Source organism: Eptatretus burgeri, chromosome 2 (genome assembly GCF_056783735.1).
Source record: "Eptatretus burgeri isolate ZD-2024b chromosome 2, Ebu_testis_v1, whole genome shotgun sequence".
NCBI classification, from domain to species: Eukaryota; Metazoa; Chordata; class Myxini; order Myxiniformes; family Myxinidae; genus Eptatretus; species Eptatretus burgeri.
The window spans coordinates 142,408,095-142,432,552 of NC_140962.1; the positions used below are offsets into that span (position 1 = coordinate 142,408,095).

Below are 24,458 nucleotides of genomic sequence, written 5' to 3' on the forward strand. Positions count from 1 at the left end.
GTCAAATTTTTAAAGTTGTTGAACGAAACTGGGTTTTCGAAATTTTGCAGCTAATAACCGTCACTCGTACCACATCATGTTGATCATTTTTATAACTTGGTCAAACATTATCACATTGACTCATCCTTGACTTCTGAAACAATCTACATCGTCAAATACCGCTCGTGAACCATCGTCGTCTTCAGACTTGTTGATCTTATCTTTGCGGAAAAAGTGAAAGGCTACAAGCGCTACTTACAGCATGAAGATATGGATGGGATGGAGGAGAGAAAGATGAACGCGAGCAGTAATTGTAATGATACGTATCGTGGAGGCACACTGCTGAGCCATCTCCTCTTTTGAATGAATTTTATCCCAGTGTCCGACCTTCCTTTTCATAACTTCTCAGCATACAATTCGTCCCGTCTTCTCAGTATTTTGTCGTCTTTCTGTGGTGATGCCAATTACCATGATACAGCTCCCCGGTACGTACACAGTACGACCTCAGCGTGCTCTTGAAGCCACCTCGGGCATATTTAAATGCTAAAAACTTCATGTTACTTATTCAACTAATTATAATCTCATAGCTTCAGGGGGCTGAGCCACATGACCCTCATAAGAGGCACTGCCCCATTAACCCCCACAACGTGGCCTACGGCAGCCCCCTTGACCCTGAATGTCCGTTTCTTTTTCATGAAGGCTGGTCACCCCTGAGTGCAATTAACAGATCAATTAACAGAGTACCTCTGTTGGTGGCATGCTCCCCGTTTCGGGTTTAACCCCTAATCGGGTTAAAGATTACCAAAAACTGTTGATCTGGTGCACCATCAGCCAAACACAATACATGTCGGAGCACCGTCTCGTGCGTTTCGGGATGTAAGCTGGGTGTTGGAGGCAGGTTTGTGATCTGCATTTAATATTGTTTGATGATGTAATCTAACTGGTATTTTATTAATTTTAGTCTTGTATTCTTATGTTTTGTTTTTTCTCACGACCACTCTCCATGTGCAGGTATCACTTCTGCTCGAAATCTTTCTCTGAGCTCAAGGAAATGGCTTCTGCTTCTGTTTCTTCTTCGAAAATTGGAGTTAGTTTGGAGGAGCTCACATGTTCTGTTTGCCTTGACTTGTTCAGTGGACCCGTCACTCTACCATGTGGCCACTCATTTTGTCGTGCCTGTTTGGAGCATTACTGGAAAAGCTGTGATGGCGCCACAGCCTTCTTTGTTTGTCCCAATTGCCGTGCGGTTTTTCCTCAAAAGCCCAAACTCGTAAAGAGTGTGACCGTTGCCAACTTGGTAGATCAGGTAAAGTTAAGAAATGGAGACGCTGGATCAGGAGTCAAGGTCCAACATGATGTGAACTCGGGAGACGATAAGAGTCAATGCGAGTTTTGTAAAAGAAAGGCAGCCAAGTGGTGTGTAACTTGTGGGACCTGCTGCTGCGAGAAACATGCGAAGCCTCACCAACAGAAAGGGCACAAAGTTTTTGAAGCAGAAACGAATTTGCAGGAGCTGAGATGCACAAAGCACGGGAAGCCAATTCAACTGTATTGCAAGGATGACAGGAGTTTCATGTGCTTGATGTGCATGGTTGGAGACCATCAGGATCACAAATTTGTTCCTTTAGAGACCGCTCACACTGAACTGAAGGTAAGTAAATAAGTGAAAACATATTTTGTAAATGTCATGTCCATACTATCTTTAATTATTGTTCCGACGTGATGGTTCGAGGTGGAACACTGACCTTTGAGCTGTATAGTCTGCATTTGTTTCGTCTGATGATTACAAAACTAACTCGAAAGCTTCCGAAAATGTAAAGGCTCTCTGCATCTGCTTTAGACTCAAACTAAACTCGAGGAAAAAAAAACAGCCAAAAAAAGTAAAGTTTATCAAATAGAAACACCCGCTCCCTATGGGAGCGGCCGGAGTTCCGGCTTGAGGAGTTGTGCGGTGGAGGGGGGTCATCTACTTACTCGTGTGCACCTTTCTCAATAATTGAGTTCCATTTGTATTGGGTCCTTTTCGCCTGAATTATACATTTTCACACTTGCTCAGCCTATGTATGATACTTTAGACTCGGCCATGTTATCATCCGTACAGTCAATATACTCATGCTTTTTGAAGAAAAAAGGGGGGATATTGTCGGTCGGTTGGTCTGCCTGTCCATTCATCGTCACGCTATCTCCTCCTAAACGGTTTTGGCAGAAATTCACCAAACTAGGTCGATGTGAACACCAAATGGCGGGAAGGTGCAAGGGCAGTATTATTTTTGGCCCCGCACTCTGGTGCATGGTCATAAGGTCAAGGACTGAAAAATGCAATTACGGGCACTTTTTAAAACATTTAAAAACTGGGAGGGCACTCGGTAGAGCGCATACCGCTGCCACGTAATAGTTTTTGGTCCAATCTCTCAATGGTGAAGAATCACTTTGAAAACTAAATAATTCTCCTACCCAGATCCGGATTTGGATCTTCACCAAAATCGAATCGATCCATCGTGGTCACATACGCAACCTCTCCACCAAGTTTCATATGAATCTGTCCGCCACTTTTTGAGATATCCTGCACACAGACAAACAAACAGGTGAAAACATAACCTCCTTTACCTTTGGTGGCGGAGGTAATGACACTTTGTATATGCAATCAACATTGGGGGACGTGTGAAATGGGGAACGGTTTTTTGGGATTTGACCCCTGGGTTCATACCCCAAGGGTGGGGACGAAGGGTCACAGTGGTGAAAACGGGGAAATTTTTTTTTTTTTTGACTTTAAATCGGATATTGGCCCATTCCTGGTGGAGCTTTTTGCCATCTTAGAACTTTGCTTTAGGTGGAAAGTGTGGGGATTTGCAATGGCATGCCATCAACTTCGCTGTAGTTAATATTATTATTTTGTAATAATGTTAATATCATTGTTGTGGAAATGGCTTCGAGGGGTTAAGATTGTATAACTTAGAAATAGTTATTCCTTTTGTGCATGTATTATCATTCGAGTAAGGTAATTTCATTGTGATAAAGGATTATTATGCATCGATATTTGTCCAGATAAAAGTCATCTTCCCTCCCTAATGCTTGTGTCTGAAACTGCTTTGTGATTCCTCTTTGAAGTCCCTTTTAAATATTCTTTCCTTTGTAACCTGTCTTGTATGTCATTTTGGGGAATAGTGTCCTTATTACGCCGAGAAGGTGCAAGTTTCAACGCAAAGGCGTGAGCCTCAAACGTTTGAAAAGAGTTGAGAGGTTCAGGAGTGGTACTTACCCTTTAAATTATGACCAAGCAATCAATCGGTGCGGGCGATGTCACAAGCCGAGGCGTCTGGAATGCCAATAAAAGGTCTGCGCCTGCACGGTGGATGTTTGTGTCGTCGTTCTAGATTCCAGAACCTAAGCCCATTTGCGTTCCCAGTGTTTCCAGTGTTTCAGTTTGAGGTCCAGTTCTCAGTTTCCAGTCGCTGGTCTGGCTGCCAAGCTCTGAAAGAGATAGTGTGTTCCTGCCTCTCACCTGCTAGAGAACTGGTGTGCGCCAGCCCCACAACATTCCCTTTGCTGGGCTGTGGAGCCATTGACTGAGAACGGGACTTTACGGCACCCCAGAGGGCTTTAATAGGCATTTTTAGGTCTTTCTCCTGTGGTGTGCCTGTGCACCTGTTCAGGTTTATTTCGTTAAGGTTCTTCCATCTGTACGGAACCCGGGGCACGTATACGCGACTCTCGAGATGACATCTGAATGCTAAACGTGTGTCTTTTTTGTTTTGTTGTGTTGTGACTCAGTTCTTGATCACCAGGCACTTTTAACCTGCCGTTTCTCGCATGAAATCTGTAATTCAAAACGTCTTTTAAACACAATTTTCAGTATTAAGACGAAAGAGTGGCAATTTCAAGAAGGTTAACCATAATTGTTCTGTACCTGAATCAATAAGTCGATATACTTCTTACGTAGGGATGGCCTGGGCATTCCATTGGCTCAATACAACATAAATCCTCAAAATAATCTTCCGAGATAGAACCTATAAACCTATAATTTACCTACCATTAAGCCTGGTGTTGGCTTAACGGTTAGGTGGTTGGCTTAAGATCCTTGGTTCTTGAGTTCAAGCCCCCTGTCGTTCCGTTGAATTACCACCAGGTAGGGTTGACTCGGCTTGTCATCCTTCTGACGTCGGCAAAATGAGGACCAGTTTGCTGGTAACGGGGGCATTGCATCAGCGGCACAGCCACGTCCCCAGAAGATGATGCAGCCAAGCAGTCACAGGCTGCATACGAATAAAGGAATTGCCCACCATTCATCTGCGGACAATTCCCCATCCAATAACACTCATTAAACTTTGGGACATCATCGCTGAATGATAAAAATGAGAGACCCAAAAGTGCCTGTTTGTCATTCTTCTTCCTTCTTCCTTCTTCTTCCTTCTTTTTTCTTCTTCTTCTTCCTTCTTCTTTGTTGTTCTTCTTCTTCCTTCTTGTTCTTCGTTCTTCTTCGTCCGCTAAACACATTTGTCCAATGACCAATGAGACCCGTATGGCTGTGGTTAATGGTGGAATTTTATCAGCCCTGTTCATGCAGGGCAGTCAGGGGGCCACTTTACAGCAACAACACACGCATATTTATATAACGTAAGTATTATTTAGAATTTTAGATATTCTATAAAGTATGTACAGTAACAAAACAATGTGAGCATGTTGACAAAGTTTGTACTACATTTGTAAATCAGTAGTAGAACATTTTATTTTTATATATATATATATATATATATATATATATATTTCAGTTCATGTCACCGGTGTTGTGTGAAATACTCGACCCGGTCAAGCAATTACCAATACTCTGAGTTGAAACGTTTATTGTTACGTACGTACGTAGAAAGATGTAAGCAGCAAAGTACAAAATCTCTCTGTCTCTCTTGGACAGAGCACTCGTTTGTATAAAATGTAGTTATCGGCGTTTTCCCACCGGAGGAAACAGCAAGAGATAAGAAAACAGGGAGTCGTAGTCATCCCATTCGACAAAGAATCGACCAAGGCTTTGTTCGTTAAATCTTAGCAAAACAACATATCACTCGATGTTCCTCGGTCTCTTAATTAGCAGAACATCATATCTGGTTTGCGTGCGAGCATGGGAATTCATCTCCCACACATTCGTGGTTTGATTACAAGAAGCAATTCGATTCACAGGACAAAGGGCTCCGTCATCCTTGGGGCAGGATGTGTTGCAATCGTGTTAAGGCGAATGTGTGAGCTGCTTCCTCTCTTCAAGGACGTGAGAAACATGTTTCGTTTCGAACACAAAAACACTTTCATTTGCCACAACTCTGGGTTACATATTTTATCCATGATCCTTCTTGGTGAACAACTCCATATATGGTGACAAAACGACTTTAGTTAATTACAATGGCTTTGCAATAGACGTTATACCTTTACCAGCATTTAATAGCGTTTGAAAGCATACAAGAGGAAATGAGTACGTATATTTGTGGACAAAGAGCGTCATTCTCACTATTGAAAACTTGTTTCAACATGATTAATACAGAACACCAAGGCTTTGCGATAGTCATGTGATCCACAGAGCTATATCATCACCTTACATGACAGAAAATTGTTGGTGCAGTATATTATGCATTTCACTAGATGGAATTAATTATTTTTCTTCCATACCAGAACCAAACAAACAATATATTGTTACAGCCACAGGCCATTCGGTGACCCGGTTTAAGTTCCCTGGGTAGTGTTAAAACGACCGCAACCGTCTGCTAAGTCCACAGCCCTGAGCAAGTTCCTGGACCTGTTTGTTATGTTGCAATACTCGTTGGGATGGTGGAATTAAAGGAGTGATGCACCGATACGCTCACGACCTTTCTAATGTGGCCGAGCAACCGTGGATCGCGAACGCGGCCTGAGCCGGTTTGGGCCGGCTTGTCTAGCGACACTGTAATCACCCGAAATCGCCAAATGAGACCACCACAATGAGCTGAATCCAACTCCAAGACCAAGTGAATGGCGCAGGAGAAGGATTACATAACAACCAGTATGTAATAAATATACAAATGAACCAGTAAATAAATCCATTAACCATTTCCGAATCGTACCACTCCGACAAACCCAGCATCGCAGATTTCTTAACGGTTCTTATCTTGGGGCCCATTTATTCGCTTCATCAGAATACAGTACAGGGAATACAAAAACAATGCCGAGAGGTTGCTTTCAAACCCGGAGGGAAGCTGTGCAGAAGTACTGGAGCAGAGTTTGACATATTGGCAACTCTGGCACGTTCTGGCATAAAAATTCCTCAATTGTCACTCCATCAAAGCCTCCTTTGCTCTGGGGATTAAATGTTCACAGCTCAGCTCCGCACACCCATAGATGCTAAATTTCCAAAACACAGCTTTCCTTTTCCTCAAACAAAGCCAACACCACCATTGGGAACTCTCAATTTCTCATTCAGCTCCAACTTCCCTCCACTTTTCCTCCTCTTACACAACTCTGATTCCTTACATAATGTTCTCTTGAAATTGGTTGTCTCTCGAGCCTTCTTCCAATTTGCCAGTTTTACCTTCTTGGAGTTTCCTTATGTGTCCAACTTGCCCACCACATGCATGCGTGTTTTGTCTTCTTTTTTTATCTTGCCAAAACGAAGTTTTTGCAAGATATGTTAGTCAGCTTGTATGTTTTTTTTTTTTTTGGTTGTTTGTTTGTTTGTCTGTAATCACGTATAAAAAATTCTGCAGAGCACAGTTATCATTGGAAATTTTTGTAACTTCGCATATCAGAGGCCTATAGAGGTCCCTTTCAGCGCATAAAATTTTGAAGGTCAAAGGTCAAGGTCACTTTGTCACAAATCAGGGGAGTCGACGAAACCCTTATTTTTTGAGTAATTTTGATCGGATCGTCTTCAAACTTCATGGGAATATAGTTCATGGTTTGGCGCTCAGCTGATTAATTTTTGGTGGCGATTGGCCTTGACCTTCATGGTTAGCGCCTCAGGTCAAACATATTTGACCCCAAGGTCAAATTTTCAAGTTTTAGGAACCATATCGTGTAGTACCTCAAATTGAACACCTCGATGAGTGCTTTCTAGATATGTCAAGCTTGAGACATTATGACGTCATTTGGTGAGGTTATGAGGAAAACGCATATTTTTCATGGTTACTCTGTAGCACGATTCTCATCGGAATCTCTCGTAGGCAGATATTCCTCAAGGAGTCGCTCCTGGTGGATAGCAGCTCTGTTCACCTCAGTGTGGCCTTAACGAAGTCACACGTGGTCACCTTTTGGCAAGATTCGGGTCACCCTGAGGGTGACATTGGTTTTTTTTTTTTTTTGCTCACCTGGAACGTAGTTCCGGGAAGCTTATGGGATGGCGCATCGTCAGTCCGTCCGTCCACAAACATTTGCAACTTCTGTGAAACTGCACACATGATTTAGATGAAACTTGACCACAACCTTCATTCATCAATTGGTTTGTTCCAAAATTTGTTCACACAATTAAAAAAATATATATTGGGGGTCTAGGAGGGTCTATTGGGGGAGGGGTTGTCCCCCCAAAAGAGGTATTTGCTAAAACCTTGCTTCATTGGTACATTTTTCTGATTCCGTCTCATGTTGACATCCTGCTCATTATCATTATTCTATCAGGTGAGCGCCCAGGGGTATTGCCTCTATTTTTGTCTGTTACGTCTTGATCCATTCACTGTACTAGCTCTTCCACGGGCCTTGACTATGTATACAACAAAAGGGCACTGCTGTGTCTGGTTGTTTAACTGGACAGAAAGGTGTAGAGCTGGAGAGCTAAAAAAAAAACAAAAAAAAAAAAACATGATGATTATCAACTTCGAAATAATAATGTTCCACAATCTTCACTGCTTTTTCTCACAAATACATATCGAAATCGTCTTTCACAGAGTTTGCCAAATCGTTTCACCCAAAATGTCCTTCATTATTTTTTTTTTGCAACTTCCTCATTCTATTCAGGATGTGTTGGCTGCAAAGTATCCTCAAGTATCACACTCGATGCAGGACCTTGGATCAGAACTCCAGGAGCTCGAGCAAGAGTTCTTGCGAACACAGGTGAGAAACACGATGGAATGACTCGTATTAAAACAGAATTAATTTTATTTTTTTTTATTTAGAAAAGCATAATGTTCCCCCTTTGGTGTTGGTTACTTCATCCCTAATTACATCATCTTGTGAGTCTCACACACCACCTCTGCCCATTCCCACACTGGCCACACACAAGCCACCTTCATCCATGACCATTTCACTCCATCACCACTGTGGTCTAATTTTATTTTTTCCAAATAAATAAATGTTTCAGTTTTTTTCTTAAAAAAAAATTTTTTTGGGGTTAAATAATTACCTCCGCCACCGAAGGTAGACGGAGGTTTTGTTTTCACCCCATGTCTGTTTGTCTGTCCGTGGGCAGGATATCTCAAAAAATTATGGACGGATTCGCACGATACTTGATGGATAGGTTGTGTGTGTGCGCCAAGGACAAATTGATTTGATTTTGGTGAAGTTCCAAATCCAAATCCAGATATTAGAAATTTAAAAGTGATTCTTTCACCATTGAGAGACCAGGCCAAAAACAATGCACAGCATGCTATTTAAAAAGAAGTTGTCGACGGGTTCTGACAAAACTTGGTGGATGGTTTTGGTAGTTGACAAGAACGAGCTGATTAGATTTTGGTTAATGTACGAATGCAGATCCGGCCTATCAGTGGGATATGACCGTTTTTACAGCCATTTTTCCCTGCTGTGCAGGGGTTTGGCTTTTTCTTGAGGCAATGTTTTATGGCCGGATGCCCTTCCTGACGCCAACCCTGGTCGCCTCTTACGACACACAGGGATATGGTACACCTATTCGAACCGGGGCATACACCAGGACCAGTACACTGGTACTCATTTCGCCGACCTCAGATGGATGACAGGCTGAGTCAACCCCCTGGTGTTAATTCAGCAGCCAACGGGGCTTGAACTCAGGATCCTGGGATCCCAAGCCGCCACGCTAACCACTAAGCCAACACCAGGCTCTGGCCTATCAGTGGGATATAAAACATAAACTGTTCAGCCTGGTGGAGGTATGTGCTCGACTGAGTGCCGTTCTTGTTATTCTCTTTGAGAAGTGACACTTTGGCTGGCAGGATGGCCTGCACGTAGGTGCACACACACTCGTCCCTCAGCTGTGTAGTCTGGGTTTGAATCCTGACCCAGCTATAAACTGTCGTCTCGGTGTTTCAGCAGGGCTGTACCGGGGATGGACGTTAAACTGGGCATCCCGGCTGCCCGCATTAGTTGTTGCAGGTTAAAGATTACTTCCCACGGTGTCCTTCGTGAAGAGTAGGTGAGCTATCACCAGCACCATGGTCAAATTCCAAATTCCTGCACTAACTACTGCTGGGAAGGCAACGGCAAACGACCCAGTATAACCCTTGCCACAAAACTGCTTCAGCAGCATCGACGCTCCATAACAGAGTGAGGTACATCAGAATCAGAAGTGGCATTAATTTATTTTCCTGATTCTGAACCAAAGTGGCAGAACTTGCGCTGAGCTTAAAATGGTTCCAAGATGGTCATGTGCCAAGACTGGAAAAAAAAAATTATGCTAATATTGTACTTTTTTGGAAAATAAATTTAAACCTCACTCCTTTTGTCTTCTTTGTCTTACAAAAGCATCAATCAAGTTAAGATGTCGTGTGTTGATTATTATGGGTTCTTTACAAAATGGAAAAGCGGTCTTCATGATGAAGACGAGTGTCGTCGTGCGTCTCCGGAGAGGGAGAACAGTGAATGGAATCCGCAGAACATTCAATGAGATTTGCGAACCACTTTTGGGATGTTCGGAGAAACTGACGTTTCGGTTATTCACCCTTCGCTGGAGCATAAAAGGGAGAAATCTGTTTTGTTTTCGCCAAAGGGTTAACATCTGAAATGTCTCTTTTTTTTTCTCGCTTCAAACTGCAGTTGAGATACTTCAATCGATGTCCATTTTGGTTTTTGAAGCATGAAGGTTATTTGTAAATCTTATTTGTTCATCCAATGATTTCTCAATCCAATAATCTTTGCATGTAAAAGTGTACACGTTCACTTCATTAGTTCTTTCTAAATCCAATCCTCCAATGAGTCCTTTGACCCTCTACGGCCATAATCTATAGTAGTTTTGTGATTTAATTTTTTTTATATATTTTTTTTACTTTTTCTCTGAACTGAAACTTTATTCTTGACTTTGAACGAAGTTCAAACAATAATTGCTCCCAGCACGCAGACAAAGATACTGTGGACAGGCTGGAGGTGAGGAGAAGGCAGTTGTACCAATTTGTGGATGACGCTGTGGATCTGGTGAAGAGTCGTGTCAACAAAAGGCAAAAGGAGAAGCTTTCTCTGCTTGGGAAGCAGATTGAGAAGCTGAAGAAGCATATTGCATCTCTTGAGCAAGTAAAATCCTCTATGAAAACAGCACTCCAGGAGCTGGCAGACATTTCTTTTCTCCAGGTGTGGTTTTTTTTAATATTATTTTTTTGTATATGGAGTCAAGGCTCGTTGAAGAGCTGGAACACTGAATGTATCAGGACGTAACAGGACAAAGGGAACGGTGGACAGAAGTGGGAAACATGAAAAGTGGAGTTGAAGGATAAAATAGAGGGAGACTTGGACAATTGATGGGTTTAGAGCAGAATGAGGGGTAGGAAAGAACGCTTGGGGTGGACAGGATGGATACAGAAGTAAACTCTCAAGAAGGAAAAACTAAATTTGGAAGGAGGAGGGCTGGGGGGGGAGTTGGGGGGATTGTAGGGGAGGAGGAGGGTTAAAGAGGGTCGAAACGGTAATGGTTTTGGATTGGGGATGATCTGAGATGGTGGTAAACAGCTGTCGTGAAGACCTCGAGAGAAGAATGAGATTGAAGAGGATGTGGAAGTTGGTTATACAGGTGGGGAAAAAGATGAACAAATGAGTGGAGGTGAGCAGTGATCCTGGATTTTTGGAGTTTCACCAAAGGTGATTGATGGTAAACCATGTGCACCCTCTGCAGGAACCTGGGGAGTGGGGTGGGGGGATGGGGACGGAAAGAGCAGAGGGTGCAATAGCAGAAAGGAGGCATTAGAAGACAGAGAGACCATCGACCTGTCTGTGGTGGGAAAGTGACAGGCCCATAGGCTCAGCTTCATCGTGAGATATTCCAATGATCTAGAGGGCCTTGGTTTCCACAGCGTGAAGCTGAGCAAGCTGTGCGGCAGGCGAGCCAGTCCAAAGGGGAGAGCATTACTCCATCAAGCTGCGGAGGAAAGCCTTATTAGGTGGATTGGCGTTCAAGTGTGCCAATGAAGGACTTTATACGATGGAGGATGCCCAGTCGGCGCTTGGCTTTGGAGGCCAACTTGGAGATGTGCAAGAGTTGCAGAGCAGGTTTGTAGGACACACGAGCTACTGCTGTCTGGTCCAGTTGCAGAGTCAGAGTTGAGTGTTGAAAGAACCTTCGCTACCTTCTCAGGTGCAAAGGACAGTCCAGGAGCAGATGGGCATGAATGACTGGGAAGGATGGGTACCAAGAGTGAGGGGTTGGGGACACAAGATTTGGAAGCAAACACATAATTGATGCATTCAGCCTTCTCATGAGCAGAGTCAGTGTGGTTCCATTTGAAGTGAGGGAAGGGATGGAAGGAGGACAGACTTAACAAGGCACCACCAGGTTTTAGAAGAGGGAGACAACTTTGAAAGTTCATTCTTGAGATTTCTGAATGTTCTTTTCTGGCTCTCCTGAGAATGGACACAAACTTGTTGCAGGATTTATGGAATGCACTGAGATTGCATTCGGTCGAATTTGCCTTCCAGGATGAGAAGGCCAGTTGTTTCAGAGGAACTGCCTTACTGCAGGATTCAGTGTACCACGGGCAGGAAGAAGGGTCGGATAATTGAAGATGAGATGGGCTAAAAATAGGACCACTGGACATGCAGCTTAGCTGAGCCCTTGCCTAATGTTGTCACCCAAATTTGGTAGCATTCTGACTGGTGGGTCTGGAGAAACAAATTTTTGGAAGGAATTTGCGGGACCACCATTTTGACACACTTCTGGTCATGTGATCAGAATGACTGGCAATTTAACGTTCCTACCCTGGCCTAATGTTGTAACCCAAATTTGGTAGCATTCTGATTGGTGGTTCTGGAGAAGATTTTTGAAGAAATTTACTAAGTCAGCCATTTTGACCTACTTAACGTCATGTGACCGGAATGAGCTTTGCAATTCCTGTTACCAGTCATGGGAGGAATGTTGCTGCCAAATTTCAGCCGGATCGGCCCAGCTGTTTTTTTCCGGAGAAGTCGAAAAAGGAGACAGACGGACGGACGGAGCATGATGACAATACCTTACCTGGAATGTAAATGCCAGATAAGCTAAAAATGTGCATGAGAGAGATTGAGATAGAGATAGAGATAGAGATATATAGATATATATATATATTCTGTGTATGAATTCCCAAGCTGAGTTAATGTAATGGGCAGTAGATATGGCAGACCAATCCTGAAGTGAGATGGTTGCTTGCAGTTCCTGCCAATCTGCGTGAGTGAACTGCCAGACATGCTGAGGCAGCTCTTTGAGAATTGTCAGAATGATGTTGATGCTCAGAAGCTGTCATATGCTTTAATTTTTTTTTTGAATACAATGTCGAGGCTCATATGAGAGCTAACACACAGAAAGTACAAGGGGAACAGAAGACGAGAGGGGTGGGAGAGCGAAGGACAAAAACAGTGGGGAACAGAGACACGAGGAGATCTGTGGAAGGGAGAGAGATGGGGTGGGGTACATGGGGTAAACAAGATGGACACTAAAGGGACTTTCAGGAAGGAAAGTGGGGAATTTGAAGGAGGTGGATTTGGGATCATCGGATCCTGAGTTCAAATCCCACGCAGTTGTTGAATTATTACCAGGTGCGGGTTGACTCTGCCTGTCATCCTTCCGAGGTCAGCAAAATGAGTGCCAGCTTGCTGGTATCCTGCGTTCGGGATGACGACCCGTCCAGGAATGTGCCCAATAGCCAAGGAGACTGCTGATGCAGCACCAACGCTCTGCACAGAGTATGGTCCCAATGGATGGATGGTTTGGGTTGGATTAGCAGGTGTAGAAAAGATCATGGTTTTGGATGGGGGAAGACAAGAAATGGTGGTGAACAGCTGTTTGGAAGACCTGGAGGGAAGAGTGGGATTGAAGAAAGTGTGGGAGTTAGTTCCAAATGTGGGGAAAAAAGAGGAATGAAAGAGTGGAGATGAGCAGTGATTCTTGATTTTGGTAGTTTTGCCAGAAGGGGGTTGCTGGAGGACCTTGAGCGCCCTGCAGGAATATGGGGTTGGGGGGGAGGACATATTGCAGACAGCGCAGGGTGGGGTGAGGCTGGAGAGGAGACGGTGGAAGACAAAGACCACCGGCCTGCCTGCGGTGAGAGAATGAGACACCCAAAGACTCGGCCTCATCGCGGGAGATACCAATGATCCTAAATGCCTTGGTTTCCACAGGGTGAAGCCGAGAAAGGTGAGAGGCAGGAGCACCAGCCCAGAGGGAAGAGCAGTACTCCATCAGCATATGATCAGATGAAGCAATTGGAGCAGAGGGAGAGCAGAAGACATTTGCGGCGAATGTAGTCATCACGAAGTCCAGAAGGGAGGATTTGCTTTGGGAGTTATCCAGGTTGGAAAGTTTACAGATCAAGTCAGTCCCATGGAGTTCGAGAAGCCATTTTGCTGAAGTGACATGGCTGATTACGCGATGAGAGAGGTACCAACACGCATTCAAGTTGCATGGTGACAATTGATTGCTGCATATGAGGAAGAGTGAGTTGGGATAAGTGGTTAAAAGTTGGTCCATGTTGTCTGAGAGAGATGTAGATTGAGTCGTCACTGTTTGTTTGGAGGATGGTACAACACACAGACAAACCAAGATGTGGGAGTGGAGTGGAAGTCACAGCCGGATGTACTCTTGGGGGTTGGGAGGTTTACGTTCATTACAGCAGCAGTGAGAAATTGAATTATTGATGTAAAGTGGAACTCCGCCACTGGGGCGTGGTTCATGCCTATCAAATCGGAGGAGACAATAGCCGGGGAGAGACACTAAGATGTCGGGGATGTCCTGGGGGAGGAAGGATTCTGTTAAACAAATCATGTCTGGTTAATTGGCAGCTGCCTGTATTGAGAGGTCTATCAGGTTAGAGCGGAGACCTGTTGTTATAAAGGGGGGTGGGGGAGGAGGAATTTGGAGTGTGCTGGTGGGGGGGGGGGAGTTGGGAGGCTTTTCAGGCGTGAGGTGAGGCTTTAAGTGCATGGGTGGGCTGAGGGGGAATGTTTGAGTGTCTGGCGTATGGGGGAAAGTTTGAATTTTCTTGCAAACATCCTACTATATAAAGTGTGTGTGTGTGTGTGTGTGTGTGTGTGTGTGTGTGTGTGTGTGTGTGTGTGTGTGTGTGTGTGTGTGTGTGTGTGTGTGTCTGAAAACCATATAAAAAGAAAGGTCCACTGGATCTGCAGCTTATCTGGGACCTGACCTAATGTTGTAACCCAAATTTGTTAACATTCCAGCAAAATTGGTGGATCAGGAGAAGAAGAAGATTGTGCAAGGAATTTGCAGACCGCCATATTGACACACTTCCGGTCATGTGATAAGCATTGCCTCCGCAATTTAACATCCCAGCTTTGGCCTACTGTTGTAACGCAAATTTGGTAGTATTCTGACTGATGGGTCTGGAGAAGAAGATTTTTGAAGAAATTTACATTTTGAACGAAGCTTGCAATTCCTTTTACCAGGCACGAGAAGAACATTGTTGCCAAATTTCAGCCGGATCAGCCCAGCGGTTTGGCCGGAAAAGTCGAAATAGGAGACAGATGGACGGACAGACGGTGCCCGATGACAATACCTTATCTGGAATGTGAATTCCAGTTGAGTTAAAAACAACTTCTGGGCCAATCTCTCCCAAATTGTGCATACATGCTGGGGCTTGGGTGATGGGCACACCCTCTTGTCCCCCTACCCCACCCCCACTGGTGTGTGGAACTGACTTGTGTTTTTCGTCTGTACTGCTGAGCCAATCTCCAATCCCGATTTAAAACGGGAAGTGCAGATTTTTATCCCTCAAAACATACTTGAACCTCACAAATAATTACTTCGTTGCACAGCTCATCTTCTTTCTTCAGAGTCACATTCCCAGGGGGAGCGGGTATTCACTCGTGTTACAAAAAGCATAATGTTTGAGTTGTTAAATTTCAGAGTAACTGTCAGGATTTAATCTTTAACCAATTCAACTTGTGGGTGTGTTACATGTGAAGTTTTGGATGTTGCTTTGTTCAGTGCATTAATGGTACAGTGTACTTTACAACACTTAGAAAACTCGTTAAAAGTTCCAGGAAGGGACATGAATGTACCATCATTTGGATTAATCAGGCATGAAGTCAGACCCAGATTGTTTTTATCGCACTGCCGGTATCACAATCGCAGGTACGTAGCACCACGTGCTCCACCACAATGATGAACTCCTTTGATACAACTCGTTTTGTTTACCAAAACATTCCAGTCAATAATTTTCTCCATGAATTGCTCACTGGAACCTGTAAGGACCATGACGGCACGGCTTTCATGCGCTGACTTGACTCTGTAAGCACAATTAAATATATCCTTGATTCTGAAAATTAAAGTTTGTATTATTTACATAAATAAAGTTCAACATTAAATGATTCAGAAATTGTGAGATAACGGGTTTTTTTAAAAAAATTTTTGTTTTGTTTTTTAGGGTTACACGGATCTCATAAAAAGGTAGGACGGTGATTGTGTCCATCACGTATCTGGCACATCGTGAGATGGTTTTACTCCTTTCACACTTCCAAACTTGTTAGATATTCTAATTCCTTTTCTTAAATGATTGTTTCCTCCTCCCTCCCCCCCCCCCAAAAAAAAAAATTAACAAACGATGTCTCACCTCGTCCCCAAATGATGATTTGATGTCCCATGTTGTGTGAGAGTACCTGAGAGTGAGGAAGTTGTTGGACCTTGAAGAAAATAAACGCTGATCAAGTGCATCCTTTAAATCGTGTTTTTCCGTTTCTTGCCCAGGCTCGAGTCGTTATCACAATTTCGATTCGTCAAGACGGCGCCATCCACAGTGCCGGAAATCTCTCAGGAGGAGAATAATATGGACTCCCTCATCAAATTCAACAAGAACATTCTGAAGAAGATACAGAGTGAGTGACGCAAACAGAGAATCTTTCCGATAAGAGATCCAGTTGTCTGTGTGTGTCTGTCTCTGTGTCGCCATTTTTCTCAGAGATGGCTGAGCGGATCTTCATCAAACTTTCAGAGCTTCATCAGTGAGTGCCTGGGAGAGTTTTAGACCAAAAATTTTTTTTTGAGAAATTTGAAGGGGGAAAAAATAAAAGTTTCAATTTTTTGGGGGGATGTTTTTTTTGGGGGGGAAAAAAAATCCCTCTATAAGTGCCTACTGCCTAAGCCTTTGTAGCCAAGTGAAGGGTAATATTAAATGATCCCTGACCCCATTCCTTGGGTTTTGGTAAGTGTTTTTTTGCCCCCCCCCCCAAAAAACAGAGAAAAAACAAAATTTGATTTCTTCAAAATGCCAACAAGATTGGATTAAAATGCCAGGCAACGCTGTGTGTGTGTGTGTGTGTGTGTGTGTGTGTGTGTGTGTGTGTGTGTGTGTGTGTGTGTGTGTGTGTGTGTGTGTGTGTGTGTGTGTGTGTGTGTGTGTGTGTGTGTGTGTGATTTTGTGGGCAGGTTCGGTGTGTGACAAGGACAAACTGATTTAGATTTTTGTTAAGATCCAAATCTGGATACAATAAATTTTTTTATTTTTTATTTTCAATGATTTTTCACCATTGAGAGATGGGGCCAAAAATGATAGAAAGCAAGATTTTTCAAAAAGTTGTGACAGAGTTATGACAAACTTGGTGGATGAGTTGGTTTGGCGACAAGAACAAGCAGATTAAATTTTAGTCCAGGTCCGTATCCAGATCCATCCCATCAGTGGGATATAAAACGTAAACTAATCAGCCTGGTGGAGGCATGCGCTCTTCCGAGTGCCCTTCGAGTTTAAAATGTTTTTATTACTTGTTCCAAAGTACAATGCATGGATTTCTGTTTAATGCTTTAGTGATGTGGCAGTTAAACTTATAAATCTGTTTTTGTTCCACACATATTTGTTGTTTTTATACCTTGTGCTAAGAATTAAGAAAAAAATAATTAATGAACAGTGAAATAACATGGCTTGTAATATTTCTTAATCTTCATTGATTTTACAGAATATCCGGGGAAGGAGCTGGAGATGGTTGAGCTGGATAAGATCATCATGAGAAGTTTTTGTAAGTGAACGGAACTGGAGAAGAAGGGTGATGACGATTGTCCGTTGAATATTTTTCTTTATATGAAAAGGAAATGAGATCACAATGTCTTTCTGTGGTTCTTTCCTCCATTTTTCTGATTTCATTCCCTCTTCATTTTTCTCTTTTTGTTAATTTTTGTTCACTCTGTTCCACTTGTTTGCTTTTTTTTTTTTTTTTACTCAAGCTGTTTTATTGTTTGTGACTTGGACTTGTTTGATGAGATTTAGACTCCTCAAACTTTAAAGCTAATTAAAGTTCAACTCCTCAAACCCACTGACTTATTGGTGTATTTAGCTGTCTTCTTGTTCTTCTTCTCCTTCTCTTTTCTTTATAAGTGGTGAGGTCATTGGTACCAATCTTCTGCCCTGCCATGGCTACGATACTCCTCCACTTCCCCCTATCCTTGTCCAACTCTATCCATTCTCCAACCACCTTCATTGATATCCCTCCTCGTACAATCTTCCCATCTCAACCGCGGTCTCCCGCTTTTCCTCCTACCTTGCTCCCACAACCTATCCGCTCTCTTTGCCATTCCTTGTTCCCCCATTTTCACCCATGTGACCGAGCCCACTTTAGACGGCTTCTTACTAATCTCCCCTTCAAGCTCATTTGTACCCTGATATCCTCCCTGAGTTCATCCATCCTCGCAGACCTGCAGCCTCTATTATTAGTACAGGACAGTGCGCAGAAGAGTTTCAGCAGATCCTTTGCAGAACTACACAGGGCCACTGATGCCATAATTGAATGGCTCATTACTAGTTCTTCAATTATAATTGTCTACAATATCATATGAACGAAGAAGAAGACTCCTGCAATCATCCTCTTGACCTTGTTCTTGCAGAATTGCAGCCTCTGTTGGTGTCTGTCTCCAGACCATAAAGGTAGGCCAGCATTACAGAAAATATCAGAATGTTCCATTTCAATTTCCTTGATATTTTTCTGTCTGCTTTTAATCCCTCCACTCTCATCTATTACCCACCTTAATCCTCCTCCGCACTTCTGCCTCCGACCTACCATCCATGGTCACTGTCCCTCCCCCCTTCAGATATTCAAACATATTTCTGATCATATTCTCCTCCCAGTCTGATTTTGTCCCCTGGTACATCCCTTCCACCAACGCAACTTCTGCATCCGTCACTCCCATCCATCTCAGTGTTGCGCGCGCTATATATATATGTATATATATATATATATATATATATATATATATATATATATATATATATATGTATATATATATATATATATATATATATATATATATATATATATATATATATATATATATATATATATATATATATATATATATATATATATATATATATATATATATATATATATATATATATATATATATATATATATATATATCTCTCTCAGGACAGTGTCATAGGCCTTCTCCAGGTCCAGAAATCCCACTACCATTTCACTTTGCATCTCCAACCTCTTCTCCACCAGCAGTCTCAGCGTTAATATCCAATCCGTCACCCCCCCATCCATTCCCTTTCTAAATCCCTGTTGCTCTTCGCCAATCTCCATCTCCACGTTCCTCCTTATCTTCCCATCCAGAATCCTCTAATCCTCTCCATTACCTTCATGACATGACGTAGAAGTATAATACCTCTGTACTTCCTCAGATCTTGAACATCCCCCTACTCTTCCATATCAGCGCAATGTCTTCCAATTCTCTGGAATCTAATCTTCTCTTATACATATATTCAATAACCTTTTCATCCAAATGACTCGGACTTCTCCTGCTGTTTGAATATCTTGAAGAAAGAGAGCAAATTGCTATCTGACTGACACATACAAACGGTGCGATTTGTAAAATTTCCATTGGGAGGGATAAAACTGGCAGAAATCATGGGGTTGTAGTGGTCCTTTTCCTCCAGAGACCATATAGCATCCGTTCACTTGGTGAACTATGTCTCTCCGATAGGACCGTCTAGAACCCCCCCCCCAATCTACTTTCTCAATCCTCTTGAAGAAGTCCTTTCATGCAAGCTTTTGGGTCTCACCATTTGCCATGATAGATATTTCCTGGGGAAGCCACATTTCCACGCTGGCCTCCAAAGCCAGTCGCCGACTGGGAATCCTCCGTCGTGAAAAATCTTTCCTCAGCCCTCTTGAGCTCCTGACCACTTACAAAGCTTTTGTCCGCATTCTGATGGAGTCCTGCTCTCCCCTCTTGGGTGGTGCCCCTGCCTCACACATAGTTCATCTTCACTCTGTGGAAACCAAGACTTTTATGATTATTGGTATCTCCCACGATGAAGCTGAGTTGTTGGGTCTTTCACTCTCTCACCGGAGGCAGGTCGGTGATATTTCTGTCTTCCTCCGTCTCCTCTCCGGCCTTGCCCCCCTTGCTCTGTCTGTGATCTGTCCCTCTTATATTTCCGCAGGGTACTCAATGTCTGCCAAAACCCCCCTTCTGGTGAAACCACCAAAATCAAGAATCACTGCTCACTTTCACTCTTTCATTGCTCTTTTTTTTTCCCATCTCTGGAGCAAACTGCCACACTCTCTTCAATCCCACTCCTCCCTCCAGGTCTTCAAAACAGCTGTTCACCACCATTTCATGTCTTCCCCCATCCAAAATCTTGCTCTTTTCTACTCCCGTCAATCTACCCCAAACCCACCTCCTTCAAATTCCCCATTTTCCTTCCTGAAAGTCCCTGTAGTGTCCATCTTGTTTACCCGATGTACCCCGCCCCATCCCTCTCCCTTCCACAAATGTTCTACTGTCTCTGTTCCCCACTATTTTGTGCTTCCCTCTCCCACCCCTCTTGTCTCCTGCCTTGTTATATGTTCTGTCTATTAGCTCTGATATGAAACTCGACGTTGTACACTATTTTTTTTTTAATCACATGCTAAATTTGGTGAGATCAGATAAGCTGCTTTGGGGTCTGTGCACAGATAGGCAGATAGACAGACATCTGCTGTATTTTAATTTGATATCCTATTTCCAGACGTGATCCGGTGAAGGTTTCACGCGTGATCTGGATATGTTAATTACCTCCGCTACCGAAGGTGAATGAGGTTATGTTTTCACCCCCTTTCTGTTTGTGTTTGTTTGTTTGTCTTTGTTTGTCTGTCTGTGTGCAGGATATCTCAAAGTTGGGGACGAATTCGGATGAAATTTTGTGGACAGTTTGGGTTTGTGACGAGGACAACCTGATTAGATTTTGGTGAAGATCCGGATCCGGCTACAATAAATTTTTATGTGATTCATCACCATTGAGAGATAGGGCCAAAAAAGATAGGTAGCACAATATCTCAAAACGTTTTAGAAGGATTTAGATGAAACTTGGTGGACATGTTGGGTGTGTGACAAGGAAGAATTGTTTCAATTTTGGTGAAAATACGAATCCGGATCCGGATCTGATAATTTTTAAGGTGATTCTTCACCGTTGGGAGATATTTCCAAAAACGATATATAGAATATCTCAAAAATGTATTGGGCCCAATATGTTGTCATGGATCAGGCATTGTGTGGTGGAGGTATGCACTCGACCGAGTGCCCTTCTAGTTTCTTTTGTTTTCAAGAGAAAACAAGAAAAAGAGCAATCTGAGATTGCAGACCCTCACCAGGACTTTTGTGTGGTGTTTGTGTAGTTTTGTGTGGTGTATTTTGTGTGTCGTTAAGTGCACTGGTGTGTTACGTAATTAATAAGAGACATAATTAGAAATGCCACTTTATAACTACTGGCAGTGATGACCGGGTACCAAGACGTCCTCGCTTTGATGCAACCCCGCTTTGATTGGACACCTGCCTGACCCTCACCCATGACTTTTGTTTTTATGCCTCCGCACCAAGGGTGCCGGAGGCATTATGTTTCCGAGTTGGCCGTCCGTCCGTTCGTCCATCCAGATTTTCGTTTATGCGATAACTCGAGAAGCAAATTGTAGAATTTCATCAAACTTGGTAAAAAGATAAAGTAAGACAGGGCAATTAAGTGATTCGATTTTGGGCCCGATGTGAAAAAGGTCAAAGGTCAAGGTCAAATTCTGAAATTTTACTTTTTACGCCCTAACTCAAGAAATATTGGACAGAATTTCATCAAACTTGGTACAAAGGTAAAATTAGACAAGGCAATTAACTGATTACATTTTGGCCCAGATATGATAAAGGTCAAGGGTCAAATATGTCAATACTCGTGTTTGTGCGGGAGAGCGGAGGCATACCCTTCGACTGCACGCAGTCGAATTACTCTAGTTTATTATTCAATTGAATTTAGAATGGGATTAAAATGAATTAAATTCAACTCAAATGGAAGACCAAATAGGCACAGTCCTGCATTGGAGTAATCAGAAGGAACCCAAACAAGGAAAAAGCAAAGCTGAAGTTATCAGGAGGAATCTGGATAGGATTCACATTTCAGCTGCTACTCCTCTTCCCTCAAACCCATCCAGGCACAGCCAAGTGAGCCTTATTAAAAAAAAAAAAACTCAAAAGAACCCAGATCAAAAAAAAAGGAAATAATTCTGGCTGCCAGACCATACATCCGATCAAGATGAAATTTAACACCTGTATTCCCAATCACTACTCGATCATAATTATGGAGTTTCACATCAATTGATTAAGTGGTTCCAGGGAAAACATTATTTAATATTTTTCTTAAATCCAATATGGCAGCCAAACCATATGACATCAATTATTCCTTAACAAACGTGCACACCCACGGCTTGGGGAACATTTTTGTGAAGTTTCCCCTTGATCTGTCTGGCCGTTCTGGAGAAGAAGATTTTTTACATGGGTTTTAGGGTAAATCCAAGGTGCCTACCAAACCATGTAACCTACGACATCATATGTGTGAACCTTTTGTTCCTCATGGATAGGCGGTCATACATGTAAAGTTTTGCTTCGATCTGTTCAGCCTCGTCAGAGAAGAAGATTTCTGAAGGGTTTTTTTTTTGCAATATGGCTGCCGAATCATGTGACCGATGAGATTATCAATTTTTTTTTCTGTGGACAATTGTATCTCCCTAGATCATTCTCAAAAATTGTCAGACTGATCAGATGTCGTGTTCTATAAATGCAATTATGACGTCAAAACGAAGGCACCTATGACATTAAAAAAAATCACGCTTATTCCCCATGACGATTACTTGCCGTGTGCCAAGTTTCAGTTTTTTTTCTTGGTGCGATTTTAGAGATGCAGAGGTCCAAAGTTTTTACATTTTTCCAACATGGCTGCTACACCACGTGACCTATGACATCATAATATTCATTATGTCATTTTACATGCGTAGTCTCACCGATGGTGAAAATTTAGTCTCGGTCCGACAAGTGGTTGTGGAGAAAACATGAAAGCTCTTTGCAGACAGACAAACAAGCAAACAAGAAGAAGACGTCGTGCAGAACTCGATATTTGCAAAATCCATAAAACAAATTTGACCTCAAAAATAATTGGTGGTTGAATTCAGTGACTTGATATACAAATCCTCTTCAAATTTCAGGTCAATAGGTTGAAAATTGAGCATTTTAGAAATCACACCTTAGTTGCTGACCATTAACCGATGCTGACCTTTTGGTTTATGTTGACTGCAAAAATAATTGGTAGTTGAATTCAGTGACCTGAAATATAAATCCTCTTCAAATTTCAAGTCAATCAGATGAAAATAGAGAATTTTATAAATGCCACCTTAGTTGTTGACCTTGGGGCTATGTTGACCTTTTGGTCTATGTTGACATTATTATATTAATACGCTAAGCCATATTTTGTGGACGTATCTCCTCCGAAACTGCCGGACGGATTGTCGCCACTTTCGGCATGCGGATGCTCTATGCTCTAATGAACAGCATGGGCTATGTGAGATCATGCCAGACGGACAGGTTTGGGAATTTTTGGCGATTTTTACATTTGTTTGCATGGTGACGTGTGACGTCACCACTGAGAGGCGTAATGACGTCATGACATCATTGGTCATTCGCTGACGTCATTACGTCTCTCGTTGACAGAATGTCACCGCTGAGAGGCGTAATGCCACTCCGAGAAAACAGCGTCTGCAATGTAAAACCCTCTTCTGCACATGCTGACTACCTCAGAAGGTGCATTTGACACAAAAAATGTCACAAGAAACATTGTATATAAAGAAATTCTATAAATCACATCGTGAACACTGGATATATTGTTGTGGGCCCGGTATCGGCTGCGAGCACGACCGCTAGTTGGAGCAGCAGAGTCGACTCCACCGAACACCCGGAATTCAGATCGTTACCCTCAGATAACTCCGAAGGTATGGGTCCCTTTCAGGACTGTGAATCGTCAATAATTCAGCCACGTGGGGCAGGGTTATTTGCCAATGTTCAAAATACCGAGAGACCCACGTGGCGAGCTACCGAGGAATCCACACCCTCGACAGAGCTCGAACGGGACGAGCCGTAACCGTGCTCGACCCATGCGTGACCCGAGCGGATGGTTACCGAGGTCCCGTCAGTCCAAATGCACAACTACTGCAGCAACGGCCTTTTTAATTCTCCCAAAACGCACCATGCTAAGCCAATGCAGGAAAGGACAGAAACGAGCTGAAACATTCAAAAAATGCATATTTATTTACAATAGGGGGGAAAGAACACTGAAGAGCAGAGTTAAACCAACTAAGCAATGCAATCATGTACAGCAAAAAGCACTTAACAATTCCTACTTATAGACTGGCCCACACACAGACGCACACCCAAGAGAAACGGACCCAAATTGTCTTTATTCGGCTCTCCAGCCACGGAGGATAGTTCGGCTGGGAGTCAGGACGGCTGGCTACCTGCCCGCGAGCGCGCGGCTGGACGTCCACCCCTTCCCGAAGCTCCGGTCGCCAAAAGACGGACCAGGGCAGCCAGACGCAGACCAGCGCCAGCGGCAAGATGAGACCAGCGACGAAATGAGATCAGACCAGACCCAGCGGAAAGATGAGACCAGCGCAGACTCAGCGGCAGGACGAGACCAGAAGAACCGCGACAGGACGAGACCAGAAGAACCAGCGTAGATTGACTCGGTAACCGCACCGTCCGTCTATATCTTTCCTCTGGCGTCGGGGGCGGGGATGTGTCTCACCCCTCTACACACCTCATTTACTGGGGAAATCCATTGTCTCTCCATGATTGGTCGGGGCATCTCGAT

At 43.1% G+C, this 24,458-nt stretch overlaps 1 protein-coding gene across 1 annotated transcript in view; it reads left to right on the forward strand.

Annotated features, from left to right (window-relative positions):
- The window catches only part of LOC147033378 (E3 ubiquitin/ISG15 ligase TRIM25-like), a 28,711-nt gene that overhangs the window by 2,327 nt on the left and 1,926 nt on the right, over positions 1–24,458 (forward strand). The window contains exons 2-7 of the mRNA XM_085854303.1: positions 991–1,630; positions 7,945–8,040; positions 10,228–10,461; positions 15,735–15,757; positions 16,055–16,182; positions 17,257–17,316. Coding sequence (XP_085710429.1) covers positions 1,031–1,630; positions 7,945–8,040; positions 10,228–10,461; positions 15,735–15,757; positions 16,055–16,182; positions 17,257–17,316 — 1,141 coding nt within the window. The 5' untranslated portion in view covers positions 991–1,030. The remainder of the gene's footprint in view (positions 1–990; positions 1,631–7,944; positions 8,041–10,227; positions 10,462–15,734; positions 15,758–16,054; positions 16,183–17,256; positions 17,317–24,458) is intronic.